Here is a 14,719-nt window from a genome sequence, read left to right as displayed (position 1 = left end):
CCTCCACTCCTTTGAGCCTGATGGTTGTATACAGGTTATCAGTAAACCATAATACATAATGTATATCACCATTAGTATGTATGTATATTAGTATGAGCACTTTAACCTGTCCTGACCTTTCTAACCACTGGTGAAGATGTGATGGTCCAAACAAACCAAGAATGTAAATCACGACAGGTGATGAAAAACACTCAGGCTGCCCATATTTGCATGTGTGTAGACTGACCAGGTTGAGGAATTTGTTTTTCAAAAAAGGCACTGCCAGCAAAGATATGATGACTATACTGAGGAGTGTTGTTTACATGCAGAACATCCAAGCAGTTTTCTCCCGATGTGATTTAGCCTTCATGCACATAAAAAGTTATTCATGCACACCTGCATGGTCAGTGTTAATAGCATCCAAGGACAAAGAGACTCCATACAACCATGAAATGGTTCATTTTGTCTAAGAGCTTTGACTTCTTTTCATACCCACATCTACAGTGAAACATACTGCGTATGGCTAGTGATACAGCGATGCTGTGTATGGCAATATTTTTGCCATACACAGGGTGGCACTCTAGTCCTCTCCAGGCCCCCTCTCTTTATTTTACAATTCCCTCATGTGTCCACCTTTTCTCTGTAATTGATGACAGCTTTAAATTTGTATCTTTCTTTTCACTGTTGGTCCCGTTTGCTTTATTCATGTGAACATGAAAGGGATTTTGACCCTTCTACTGGGGCTATATTGTAGGATTGGTGTAGGATGAGGATGTTACCAAAAAAGCTGTTTGAATTAAATTTCTAACCCCTGAAAGTATTTAAGTAAGCAAGCAGGTTTGATGTCTGACATAGAGCCTTCCTCACACAATTGGTTTCAATTATATTTAGCCCTCAGTCTGCAAAGATCGTTTTTAGAGTTATTTACTGCCTGCATCTATTCATTGATGACCACTGCTTAATCCTTGAGCTGTGGCCACTTTCAGAGTGGAGGGAAGTTGTTTGTCAAGCAGGACCCACTCAGTTATATCAACTGCTTCACATAAATATAATCTGAATACGTCAATTGAAGTACAATGTTTAGGATGGAACGTATAAACTCTCGCCTTGGGAGTTTCAAACTGAACTCAGCCTTCTATTTATTTAGGTCTGTCAATATTGTTGCAGGCCGGCAGCAGCATCAAGTGCAAATAGATTTGTAAGGGGGAAATTTCACAACTGAATATCTAAGCCTCAGAGTCATCAAATCCTTTACTAAATTTGGCTCACATAGAGCCAGATAAAAGAGTTTACTGGGTGGAGAACCCTGGAACAAACTGGCTCTGAAAAGGGGAACTTGTGACATAAAAGTTTGGAAACTGGAGTTCAAGAGTGCAAAACTACTGACAGACTTTGTCTAAGATTGATGAATCTTTTAAAAGAAATCAGTTTGTTTGAGAATCTGTGTAAAACTCCACTACTAAACACCTTACAATCAATTCTTTTGTTTTAAACTCCTCATAGACGAGTATTCATCTCATATTACAAGCTTCATATCTTCAGGCAAACTGCTTTCTTACTGTTCTGTTACATCTTTAACTTGGGGACGATTTCAGAAGCTTTTAGTGCAGACTGAGTCACAAATTTAAATACCAATGGAAAGAAACAAGAAATCTGCCAGCAAATTCTTAGCGGGCAACTAATCTTAAGCTGTGATGAATTTGGCAGGCCAGCTGAGCTCCTTTAGCTTTGTTAACACATCATTACATTTTCCCCCGTTCTCTGACTATTCGAGTAAGAAGACAGCAGGAACTGCAGTGTACGCATGTTTGTGCCGTCTAGATTTATGCATAATTAATGTAAACTGTGAGGTATTCCACGTAGGTTTTTGTAAAATGACAGTAACTTGAGTTGAGATGGACCTCATCCCTCTGAAGGCTACTAGAAACGCTGACATCCGTGTTAATGAGCTAAACCAGCTCTGTGTGTATCTACAGCTGTATGTGTGTGCACATGTATGTTGTATATATTCTGTCCCATGCATACATATTCAAGAATTTGGGGGTGAACTCAGTGGGATCACTGACAGTTTTGAATTAATACGTATTTGTCTCTGTAAGAAGTATAGCTTGTGCATTCATACAGTAACATGAATAATTCTGTGCTAGAGTGGTGGGAGTTGATAAGGTCTATTAATTTTTCAGTGATTTGGAATAGGGAGCCACACAATTTTCCCCACTAGTGTAATATGCACACATTATGACTCCATTTGTCTCATTTAGATGTGGTCATTCAAACTAATTAATAACACTAAAAAGCCTCATTAAAACTGCGTTTATAAGAAAGTGTTTATTTGAATTATTCCACATAGTAAAATATGTACATTTTACAACAGCAAGGCAAAACATATGATTATAGTAATACATAAATTAGATGGTAGCGAACTGAAACAGCAATCATAATTAATGAAATGTAATATTAGTATTCAAAGAAGATATATGCATTTTCTGTGTCTGAAAATGTGATATATTTTAATTGATAACAAAAATGAGGGATCTGTATCCCTCATTAAAAAGTTTCAGTGCTTTGCAGTCACCATGGCTGCAGGCTTTCACTGCAAGTTAGTCTGGAGGGGATTGGACAGTGTGAGGGATACAATCATGACTCCATTTTAATGAGATATGGTCAAATTAGCTTGTAAGCCGTATCAACGGTATTAATGTTGTATAAGGTGCTATTGCTAAATTGGAAGACAAAGCAACGGAAATGTAACATGTCTGAAGTCACTTCAGAGTGGTTGGTTGTACAGCTGGCTGGATACTGTCAGTAGGCACTTCAGCTGAGATACTGTCTCCAACCATCCCTTTATCATTCAAGTTTTGAAAATTTAAGAAAAAAATAAAAACATCAATGAAAGGTGAATCCACAAGCTCAGAGAAAGAGGACAGATATTGTTCCAACTGCAGCAGAATAGTCTGGTTTAATGACCACAGAGAGTACCCAGTTCTGATTGGCTGCAGGGTTACCATTATTTTCAGATAACCACATGGCTCTGATGTGGTGACCTAATAACCTTTGTAAATTTATACTTGTATCTGAAAGGCTAATTGTTTCAGCATTTATCCAGCTCTGTAGTATAGTATTTAAAGGAAATGTTTGACGTTTTCTCTTCTTTGGTTTCTTGCTAAGAATTAGATGATGAGATCAATATTTGAACAGTAAATATAAAGCTTCTACCAGCAGCCAATTAGCTTAGCTTAGCGTAAAGACTGGGACATGTTAACATGTTATATCTGGTTTGTTTAATCTGTGCAAAAAACGGAAGTGTAAAAGCAGCAAGTTGTGATTTTATGAGGGGTTATGTGCTGGACTATTTCTTGGCAACATTTCTGAGCCACACTAGCTGTTTCCCCCTGTGTCCAGTCTTTATGCTAAGCTAAGTTAACTGGATGCTGCCTGTTGCTTCATATTTAGTGCACAGAAATGAGAATGGTATCAATCTTTTCCTCTAACTCTTGGCAAGAAATCTCAAAATTAAAAAAAAAAAAAAAAAAAAAAATAGCCTTTTCAATTTTAATCTGTGGCATGTTGCCGTGGTACAATGTAAGTGGGATAATCCACTTTGAACCCTGTGGTTATAAAAAATAACTAATTCTGCAGACCTGTGGATAATTAGCCTCTGCACCACACATTACTTTTTAACAATTGTGCTTCTCATCATGGATTATCTTCTTCATAATAATCCTGTCATTCTACATAATGACTGAGCTAATATGTCTGAAATGATACTGCGGCATATAACTACCAGGCCGGGGATTCAGTTGTGGCCTCGCCTCTCTCGTTGAATACACAGGAGCGTGACCTTCTGCGAAACATGGTGGCTCCCGGGCCTTTCCTCCTGGAGAGACGCAGATAAATGTCAGAGTGCAGGAACCTGGGGTAGGAGTCCTTTTTCATCAGGCTGTAGACTTTCATCTGGGCGGCTTCAAAACAGCTCTTTGTGGGCTGGGCTATGTTCTTCTGGATGGCCATCTTGGTGTTGTAGTCGATGTTGACCTGAGTGAGAGGTAAGCGGATGAGAAGGAAATTAGGACAATGATGAAAAGGGCAGATCCGTTAAATACATTAAATTCACACCATGACATGGTCACGCACACTTATATCTGGATTTGAACACGTCAGTTAGGGATTTTGTGTCCTCCATGGTGAATTTGGATAAGGCTCAAAACAACTCAATAACAGACCTTGTTCTGCAATTTCCTTTTAGAATTAATAATGGACACTATCTGTCAGAAAATGAGACAGATAAACATCCAAGAAGATTTGTTGCCAACTGAGAATTTCTCAGATGGTGACAAGAAGAAAGGGGAAACCCCAAGATCCACACTGACAACAGTGTGAGGTAGAGCCTTTTAAAACAGCAGAGAAAATCAACATCTTTAAGTTTTAAAAAAGACAACATGCATTACATCAAACAAGTCAATTTCTGGGCTCTCCCCTTAGACGGATGCTTTTATTTAGGGGCACAAGCATCAACTTGGCATTCTTTGGATTTGATTTATGCTCTTTTCAGATACAGCTCTTTTTGTAATGAATAAGAATGTGACTTTGTGGACATTGTCAGAGTACTAAGGAGCAATTCTTTGTTTTTGTTGCCATCACATGACCTCAAGCTAATTTGAGTTTAAAGCTAAACTAAACAATCACTGACGCACATTAGATTCGAAAAACATATTATGGTTATCATGATAGATAAGGATGTTCATTTCCTGGTTCCTAGTTTTGTGAATTAGTTGTTTGTTTAAAAATACTCATTAAGACCATCATAATTATGGGAATTATAGACTGTGAATTGTCTTTAAAGAGTATTCCTTTGAGAGATTTACAGCTTCTTGTACGCAGCAACAAAAACAATCACTAGTAACATAGCTCTCAGTATATTCATGTCTATGAAATCACATTATCTTCCACCATCGGTAGTGAAGGTCACGTTCATTTACATTTGGATCACCCTGCAAATCACTCGAGTTGGTGTATGCTTAAATGTTGCTGCAGCATGCTTCAAACAACTATCTGTGATATTTATACATTCATTTAGACTGAAAGTGTGTGGGTGATGCTCTCTCCGGTTCTGCAGAGGAATGTCACAACCTCAAACCAGACGGCAGCTCTCAACGGTCAGATCTGCTGCAGGCCCTGAAAGCTTATCGGATGGTGGTCGTATCATCCTTGCAAAGGGAATGGAAACCTTTGAGGCCGCAACTGTCTCTTACAGAAATAACCCGACCTGCTTTGCAGCCTTGCATGCACTAGATGCATGACCTCAAAAAGCTGCTGCTCCTAACAACTGTTCTCAAAGGTCAACCTGCTGCAGGCTGACTACACAGTGCTTCAGAATTCACCCACTGTTATTTTTATTACAGTGACATAAATATTTCAGACCACCAACAGCCCTCAGTGACAAATAAGTCAAAGAAAATGCAGAACTGCAGGGGCTGTTTGAGCCTTTTCAGCTCCATTGCATTTTATGATAAATAAACACGCCGTGCCGTACCTCTTTAGGGGCATCCGATTCAATAAAAACTGTATAAATATATTTGGCTTTGGACAGCAGCTTCGTCTCAGAATCAATGGTCTTGTATTCTTCACAGGCCAACCAGAACTCGATGTTTTCCTCACTGAACTCTGTCTTGAGGAACTGAGAGAAGGTTTCCACACCATCTGATGTAGAGACACAGAGACAGACACACATTTAGATACTAAAGTGACAGTAAAAGAAACTAGATAGCTGTTAAAAACAAAATCTTTTCATTTTTCTGTGCATGGTGGATAATAGGCTCACGTTTGATTATAAAAGCATGCACAAATGGGGAATAGACTTTCCATAACTTCCTCATCCAAAAGCCACTAAAATGTGCTCAGTGTATAAACAATTCAATTATCTAGAAATATTATATAGCTTCAGTGTACCTAAATATTAATGTTATCTTCATTATGTAGCATTCACTATATTAACTATCCCCAAATGAGCACATACAGGGGTTTAAAGTGTTTCATTGTTTTTAAACTTTTGTGATGAGGAAGTTGCACAGTTTCTGTATTACCATCTGTGTTAACACACATTAAAAGATGTAGTGAAACTCTCACTGCTCTCTTCATTAACTATTTATTGCCTCTAGCACTCCAAAACAGTTTACTACTCAAATGGAGCATATTGTTTGACAGCAGAAGAAACCGTTTTGGACAGCTTTTCAACACAAGTTTTTTGAGAAATTTCAGGCATTAATCTGACCTGAGTGCTTTAGCAGTTCTTCAAAGGAGTCGCTCCACTGCAAAGCTGCCTCTGGTGAGATGCTGAAAAAATCAGAGATGTGGTCAGCTCTTACCTAATGATGCAGCACAAATGTTATGGATTCTCGTCTCATTAGACACCTAGGTGCCATGTTTCTGTAAGTGTGCAGTAGTCACGGAGAATACTTGAAACTTAGGTTCAAAATGAATAATACTTGTCAAAACAACATTGCCTGTATATGAAAATAATGGATTTTGCCTCACTTGCTGGGTGTTGTATTTGTCTTTTTATGGGGACTGACGTTTTCATGAGAACCAGACTTGGTGAGAAAAAGGCTTAGTCGGCTCTTCCTCTCCTTGTCTTTCTGTCTGCAAACAAAGGAGAAAATACATCAAGTTCCACAAACTGTCTCCACGTTAAACTGCGGTACTATTCACCAAATCAGCAGTTTTATCAAAGAATTACTCCTCACAGACACATTTTCAATGTGGTTTACATGGCATGCTATACATTACAAAATGTTTTTGTGGTATAATACAAATCACAAGACAAGTCACATATGCACGTTACAAAAAGGAAGCAAAGACTCATCATGGAGGACAACGGCTTTTAAAAGTCAACTTTACGTAGCGCGAGTAGCTTTCAGTCACACTCACACAAGGTACTATAAAGAAACATCACATATCTTTTACGATGGTGTTATGCTACACTTTAGAAAAGTAAGACTTCTCTATACGGAAAAAAACTATTGCCTAACCTGATTTTTCGTGATAAAAGTTGCACCACTCAGATTATTGACGTGAGCTTCAACGTGCGTTTATTTAAACCAAACAGTTAAATTACCCATTTCCAAATCAAGTAAACATTCAAAAACAACTGAGGTTCACACACCAACCTGCTATTATCGTCCTTCATCTTTGGTGCCTGCAAGTCTTCTGGACCAAGCATTTTGAAATATGCTTCCTCCTTTGGGGCCATGTAGTTGAATTGAGGAAATAGAAAAAGAAGCGTTTCCATGCTGTTCTGTCTGTATCTGGCGTGTGAAGCTGCAGGCCACAAATAGCTCTCTGAAAAATGTTAACCCATCATGCGATGAACCACCCCGTCATTTATAAACCCTGCTTGCATTTCATTTCCCATACCTTTTGCTCTACTTCCTGTAATGGTGTAAGCACTTACTGCTAACAGCTCTATCACTGATACAGAAACCCCCCTGGATTCAACATCCTGTCAACAGTTTACTTTTTTTTTTTTAAAAAGACAGCTGCATACACTCATTCATAGGTTAGGTTTTTTGATTTGTTTTTTTTTTTTTTTGCTTGAGGTAATATGTTGTCTTGATAATCTGATACATTTTATCATGTTCAAGCATATTACCAAATAAGCCAGATAACATAAAGAACTGGTGTTTTCCGAGTTTTCATAGATCCTGTAGGGATTGAAGGACCATGGTATTTATACACTCATTGATACAATGCAGTTATATAGTTGATATTGTATTAATAACATCAAGCTTGTTAATAAATGTTGTGAGATCCTGGGTGTTATACAAGAGGTCAGGTCTGTTCTGCAATTCCACTTGCACCACCAGCAAGACCAGACAGTGCAGAGATGGAAAGAATAAAATGTAATGAATAATAAAATGTGTCTGCGCAGAGTCTGGGCTTAGCTCTTTCCAGAACATCAGAGCCTTAATGGAGAAAGACAAACTCACTGTGACACGGTGGAAAACAACAGGGAATAGGTGCATTCTAGGGCAGATGGAGACAAATGTGATGTCTCTGTTAGAGTGAGCGCGACTGCCTTTAAAGATATCAAGTAGGAGACAATGTTCCTCTAGTTTTGACAACAACAAATGAACAAATTAATAAAGCACTGGAAGAAAAAGCAGCTGGTCTACCAAAATGAAGTAGTCATATGGTAGTTTAACTCAATTTAACGATGATATGTTCCTTAAAGTCCCCTTCACTCTAAAATGTATTTTGTTCATTGTTGCTTCACTTGGATGCTTACTGTGCAGAATGATGTATGTGCAGAGTTTGACACTAGAAGGCTGCTTTCACATTCATCTGCTGAGGGGGGGAAGTTTCTCTGTGTTCAGATGAAATTTCAGTTTAAGATGTGTACACACGATCATGAGTGACATCACTACTTATTGGGAAGCCTACAGTGGTCAAGTATGCAGCTTAAGTGTGATGTGGAAACTTGAAGCCTCCAGTGGACATACTGATAATGGATGGACTTTTCGGTAAAGTAGGAGACATCTTGTGTCCAGCAGTTAAAACTGAATTATTGAACTTAGCAACAATGTTACAGCAGCAATAGCAAAGAGATAAAGAGCATACAGTATCTAACTTCTTAAAAGTGGAAACCCATTTAATGTGGTGCGATGCAAGGCAAGTTCAGGGCCTCAATACCAATACCAGCATCAGGCAGCCTCACATACAATATGCAGTATCAAGGTTGACTATGTAGTTTGGGCAGATCTACACCCAGCACCAGTTTTCATCAAGATAAATCATCATTTTATGATTCAGTGTAATTAATATATTAAAGCTATATTTGGGCTAAATGTGGACTGAGCTAGTAAAGACCATATCAGATGGACTAGACATAGCGGAACTAGCAAATTACGGCCCAAAAAACAACATTTGTAGATGTCGGATGCTTGGTGGGTTGTGCTCATAATCATAAAACTGCTCTGACACATACGCACCCCATACTACTTTATTGCAACGTTACACTAGGCTCACGTTAGTTGAGCAGGAAGGCAGAGAAGGAGACAGTTAGCGGTTTGGTGTCATTTTAAGATTAATGATAATGATCAAAGCAAAAAAAGGACTTCAAGCTCTGCTCTGCCAAATTGTCACAAAGAAGAGTAATAACAGCTCTTTTAATACAAGTTACTTACACCTAACACCTAAACACCGAACACATAAAGAACCAATAAGTTTAGCAAGTTTGCTTATGTTAGCATTGGCAGCAGAAGAGAGAAAGAGAGACATCAAAAGAAGCTCTCACCTTTTATATAACTCTTGACCTTCCCCATATCACAGACAGTCTTGCTAAATATGCACAGCAGAGGTGGTGTGTATTTGTTGGTGGTGGGAATGGAGGTGGAGACATGTCCACAAGAACTGAAAATCTTGCATTAGCACAGCAAAGGCATACATGTGTACACATGATTGGTACAAAGCAACCGTAAGAGCCGAGTTATACTAGAAAAGAACAAGTTAGTACAACACGTTATCTGACCATGTGTTTATAGCTGTTCTGAATGACCGATCTCGAAGGAGGGGTGAAAAGCCTACAGTCAAAGAGAATCTACGACATTAAATTTGTTGAAGTATGGAAATAATTGCACACGATTTCTGTCCTTGAAGGCATTCATAGTGTTTCACTTGGTTGTTCACGTGAAAAGTGACAGAAATAGTTGTCTACACAATGAAAACAGAGAGCTTGAGAGAGGAGCTTCAAGCCCTGCTTACTTTTTCACCTCTATACACCTGGCCAATGGTTGCATGAAGTAGGTGTAAATGTCACATTTCCCTCCCAATTCCATCATTGTAGAGGTGTGGAGCTGACGGAGTATGGTGCCACCTTAACGTCTGTTATACATTCATGCAATAGGCTGTTTTGAAGAAAACACAAACAGTCCAGCAGTCATATTCACAAAAAAACTGCAATGTCAAAATTCTCTTTACATGTTAAACACCCAAGTAACTTCAGGCTAAATCAAAGCGTTTATCAAACTCACATTAAAAACAACACACATTGATTACAAGAGACTAATTCTGTGCTGCTAATGTATGCAGCTCCAGCCCAGTGGTCCAATAAACTGAAGCTGCAGTATCCTTTGCCTTCAGGTAAACAGCGGACTGCTGAATCACTGAAACCAAATTAAATAGCAGTCATTTAGCTTCGCTGTATGTATTTGCCTCTTGTCAACATACCAGATGAGAGAACCAACAAAATCAATACACCCACAGAGCCAAGAAAGTGCTCCTGCCAGCTGGGCACAAAAGATTAGGATAGTTTTATTTGTTCATTTTGAAATAATATTCTCATTTACAGTTTTAATCATGTAACTATTTCACCAGCGCCAGATCTTGTGGTTAGTTCTTCATGCAATGAGATTATAAATTGTTAGAACAAAAACAGAGGCAAGACTGTGCTCATGCATCTATTGCTGCTGTAAAAGAGAGGTTTGCCTAAAAGCAATTTAGCTCAGATACAAGCAGTTTCTCTGAAGTGTCAGTGAGGAAAGAAATAATTATTGTCAGCACACAGCAGTTACACTGAAATCACATGATTGATGGGAATTTGTTAATTGCATGAGTTTCCTCATTTATATAACTGCTGTATAACGGCATCAGTAAACAATACTGCACATCTGTGGCAAGTGATAACATGTAGATATGAGGGTGATTTGGATGTTGCTTGGTGAAAAGGGAAGTGATGGAATTGAAACTGCAAAGTGCTGACACTGTCATGTTCCTGTCACAGGTCCTGTCTGGTCTCATTGTGTTTTCGAGGTTTTGGTTATCTGTTTGCTCTGTAAGTCCCTCCTGTGTTCCTGTACTCCTCTCCAGCCTGTTTTTCCCTCCATACCTGCCCTGCATCAGCCTCGTCAACCCTGCCCTGTCCAATTTGTTCTCCCAGCCAATCGGCTCCCTGCCTGTCCTCCTGCCTGGTCACCTGTTCCCTATTCCCTTGTTGGTTCTGTCTGTATTTAAGTCCAGTTTTCAGTTAAGTCTTTGTCAAATCGTCTGTTCATTTTGCCTGTTCCTGAGCTACAGTTTTTGTTAGTTACAATAAATAGCTGTTAGATTCTGTCAGCCTGCCGTCTCTAACACTTGGGTCCACCTGCCTGCACTCCACCGTAACAGAAGTGGGTGAAGGGGAAGAAGGGGTTGTGTTACTTCCTGTATGAAAACATCTGTTCACTTAAGCCTAGTCGTACTGTTTGTCTGCACATTGCGTCATTGGGTGTGAAAACACCATCAAGTCGAGCGAGAAAAAAAAGAAAACATATCTGAGTCTATAGACTCCATGGAACTAGCAAGATACCACACACATTACCACAGAAAAACACAAATAAACCTACAGCAAATACAGAAAAGGTTTGAAATTTCTTGAAAGTGTACATAATTTGAATATTCCCTTTGTGTTCCTGCAGTCAAATGCCAAATGAACAATATGCCATGCTGGGATTGCTTTCATCTAAAAATGGGACACTGCAAGTATGATGAAGAGGAAGACATTTGGGTGTTCAGTGGAGAGGCTGGGCATCGATAAGGCCTTGATCTTCCCCGAGAGATTACAGTATTTCGAACCAGGACAGACGACTGAAGAACTATTTCTTTTCATCATGTGCCATATTAGACATTCTATTTACTGACATCAGCATGTAATTATTATTTTATTTCTGTCTCACTTTTTTATATCAGAATTGTTATATGCACTCATTCCTTCATTAAATGTTTGTTTTAAAGAAAGAAAAAAGTTTTATCTGACAAAATGTACCATATGTCAGTTTGGAAATCAAAATTCACCAGTTCTGGATTCCTACACAATTGCAGTGGTGAAGTGCAGTGATAGGACCAAACAGGATGGTATAAGGGTAAAGATGGTCAAGGTATAGGTTTGCTGAGAGGGATTACTACTCAGTATCCTGGAAATTATGTTCATTAGATGATTCACATTGAGTGCCAGCAGTCAGTGCCTATGTAGAAAATACTGTACCTTTTATTTTGGATGGTGCATGTCTGACTTTCATGCAGGAGACTGGGGTTTGCATCACAGACCTGTAATTAATGTCTGCTTTTTATTAACCGTTAATAACAATTAACAACCATGCGTTTTAGTTACCCAACCCTAACCATACTACAATTTCTTTGCCATAACCACAATCTTTCCCTAACATAAACTATACTGTCATTGACATTTCCATATATTTTAGAAAGCAAGCTTTTTAAAACGTTGGCATTGAATAACGGTTTTGCAGGATCATCCAATATCAATGCTTTTGCTTACCTGAAAGCTATACTGCTGCTATTCATATAGCATTTCAAAATCCCCACGTCCACCCCAGCATCCATCTGTAGGACCTGAGTCTACATTATTGTCACCCCCCACTCCCTGATATGCTGAGCTCGGTGTATCCTTGTAGGAATTGACAAGGTCAGACCCTGGACGCCAAACATCAACCCTGAACATCTACATTCACAGAAAAATCAATTCCACATGACTTGGCTGACTGAACAGTGATGAGATCCAGAATGACATTTACAGTATGTCTTGTCAGACAGTATCTGTATATTGACTCTGTATATGTTCCAATGCATTCCTGCCCATGTGGGTCACTAATGAGGCAAATGGGATCCTTATGCCAATAGTGAACCCAAAGTGAGATTTCTCTTGGTTACCGAGGAGGGATAGTGTCCAAAGAGAGGAAATCTAAATCTTAAATCAACCTTCATTTGCAAATCTCTACCTCTCCCATGCAAGACAACTTTTAATATTAACTGCCTGCACAAGCAAACCTCTCAGCTTACATTCATTAGTTGGTGAATTGAAGTTTGTGTGGTACTAGAAGAACAACAGTGCCACCACTGCAGCAAACCAGGTTCAATACCCAGTTGAAGTGCTTTTCAGCTTCGAGGCTTACAGTTGTGCAGATGGCGTCATTGCACTAATGACTCCTACTGGGTGGTTCGGGGGTCTGTGTAGTGACTGCAAAACAAAAGGAAAGCTGTATGCTGTAGATAACCTGATGGGCAAAACTGGGCCCATCTTGGTTGAAACATGAGCCCAATTAAATGGACACAAAAGCAGTCCATGTGATGCCTGGGGTTTATTCACATGGGCCCCACTTGAAGCTCCTCCTGGCTCCATTAGCAAACCACATATGTAGACCATCATGGAGCTACTGCATTATTGGACAAATGGAACATAGACATGGACATGTTGGCTTCGTATTGTAACATGAATTACATCATAATTAGAGTCAGACAATAGTCACTTATGTAAGGGTCATGACAGTATAGTTTACTTTCCCATGAACTGGTACTGTAAATATGATAAATTTTTGTCATTTTTTTCCTGCTGGTCATATTTCTATGTGGGAGACAAAAAGTACTGAGAAGGAGTGCGACGCAGAGCAGAGCACATCCAGAGAGAAAGCAGAAGATACATGAACAACAATGGTCCACATTAAAATAACATGTTATTTAACTTAAACTAAATATTATTTTGCATAATGGTGTTTTTCTATAGTCTGTCCAGAATCTTGTATGTGTGTGGATCTGTCCCCAAACTCATGAAAGCTTTTATTTTCACAGAGGTAGGTCTGAAAAATAAGACCTAAAAAAGAGGAAATTAGTAAGATCTGGAAATAAAAATCTCATTTGTGCTTACATTATGTGATAGTGTTAGCACGTCTCTTATCTGTTCAATGTACTATAAACAACCAGTATGCTGGTTTTAAGGATGAAATCTCTTCAAAAACACATTTGAAATGCTTTTCACAGGTTTTGCTGGTTCACAGCTTTGCCATCAGGCGTGGGATCTCCCTCATTATACTTTACAAGAAGGTTGAGCGCTTCCAGGAAATGAGCTTCACTTTTAGCTGATGTGTCTGAGAAGCAGACAGACACTGTACACACAGCAACATGGCTGCAAACTGGGTACATCATTTCCCTTAGAGTGAGTCACACAGGTGCTCCCTCCACAGATGAAAGGCGTGCTTCAGTTCAGTGCAAATAATTTAGTCTACAGGTCACAGCAGTAAGTGAGCACTGTGGTGTGAATGGGGAATGTACAGGAAGGCAAAAAATGTTTGCTCTGGTTTAATGTGAAATGCCCGTGGTACGGGAAATGACTCATCAACACTTATTCAGAATTTGTTGACACTCTTGAACTGAACCAACAACATCAGATTGGGGAACTTACAGCAAAGCATTTCTATCAAATATTATTTTAAATAGTCTTTAGCATTGGTTGACGCTCTTAAATTACTGGAAGTTGTAAAGCCTTACAACTTCCAGTAATTTAAGGACAGTGTCAGATAAGCTAGTCACATACTTTAAATTACACTGTATAGTATATGGGTATCTGTAATCCATGAGCAGCAATCTAGTTCTCATAGACAATGCTGATCAGGCTACTTTGTTTACATATGAACCCTGCTTAAGATGCTTTGACAGGCAAAACAGACTCAATGCTGCCACCCAATGTTGTTGAGGAATCATAACACAACCAAAAGTTAAACATATTCAGGACACATAGGAAACCAAGTTGGATGTTCTTATGAGTAGGAAAAGCTACTTTGAGACATGGGAGATGTTTTCCTTAGTTGGAAGAAAAGACTATAAACAGGATGATTCATTTCTTTGTCTGCTAACAGTTACGTATAATAAGGCACATACAAGATGCACTGTCTATACTCGCTGTGTAAGCCAGGAGCTT

General features: G+C 39.0%; 1 protein-coding gene across 1 annotated transcript; it reads right to left on the bottom strand.

Moving 5' to 3' along the window:
- Positions 1 to 2,288: 2,288 nt before the first annotated feature.
- rgs18 (regulator of G protein signaling 18) lies at positions 2,289 to 7,441 on the bottom strand. The gene is made up of 5 exons (XM_044369021.1): positions 7,146 to 7,441; positions 6,514 to 6,618; positions 6,251 to 6,312; positions 5,513 to 5,679; positions 2,289 to 4,014 (listed from the first exon to the last, which is right to left on the bottom strand). Exons 1-5 carry the CDS (start codon positions 7,265 to 7,267, stop codon positions 3,760 to 3,762), a joined length of 711 nt encoding a protein of 236 aa, XP_044224956.1. The 5' UTR covers positions 7,268 to 7,441; the 3' UTR covers positions 2,289 to 3,759.
- Positions 7,442 to 14,719: the final 7,278 nt, after the last annotated feature.

Source organism: Thunnus albacares, chromosome 12, assembly GCF_914725855.1.
Source record: "Thunnus albacares chromosome 12, fThuAlb1.1, whole genome shotgun sequence".
NCBI lineage: Eukaryota > Metazoa > Chordata > Actinopteri > Scombriformes > Scombridae > Thunnus > Thunnus albacares.
This window is presented reverse-complemented; position numbering and strand designations above follow the sequence as displayed.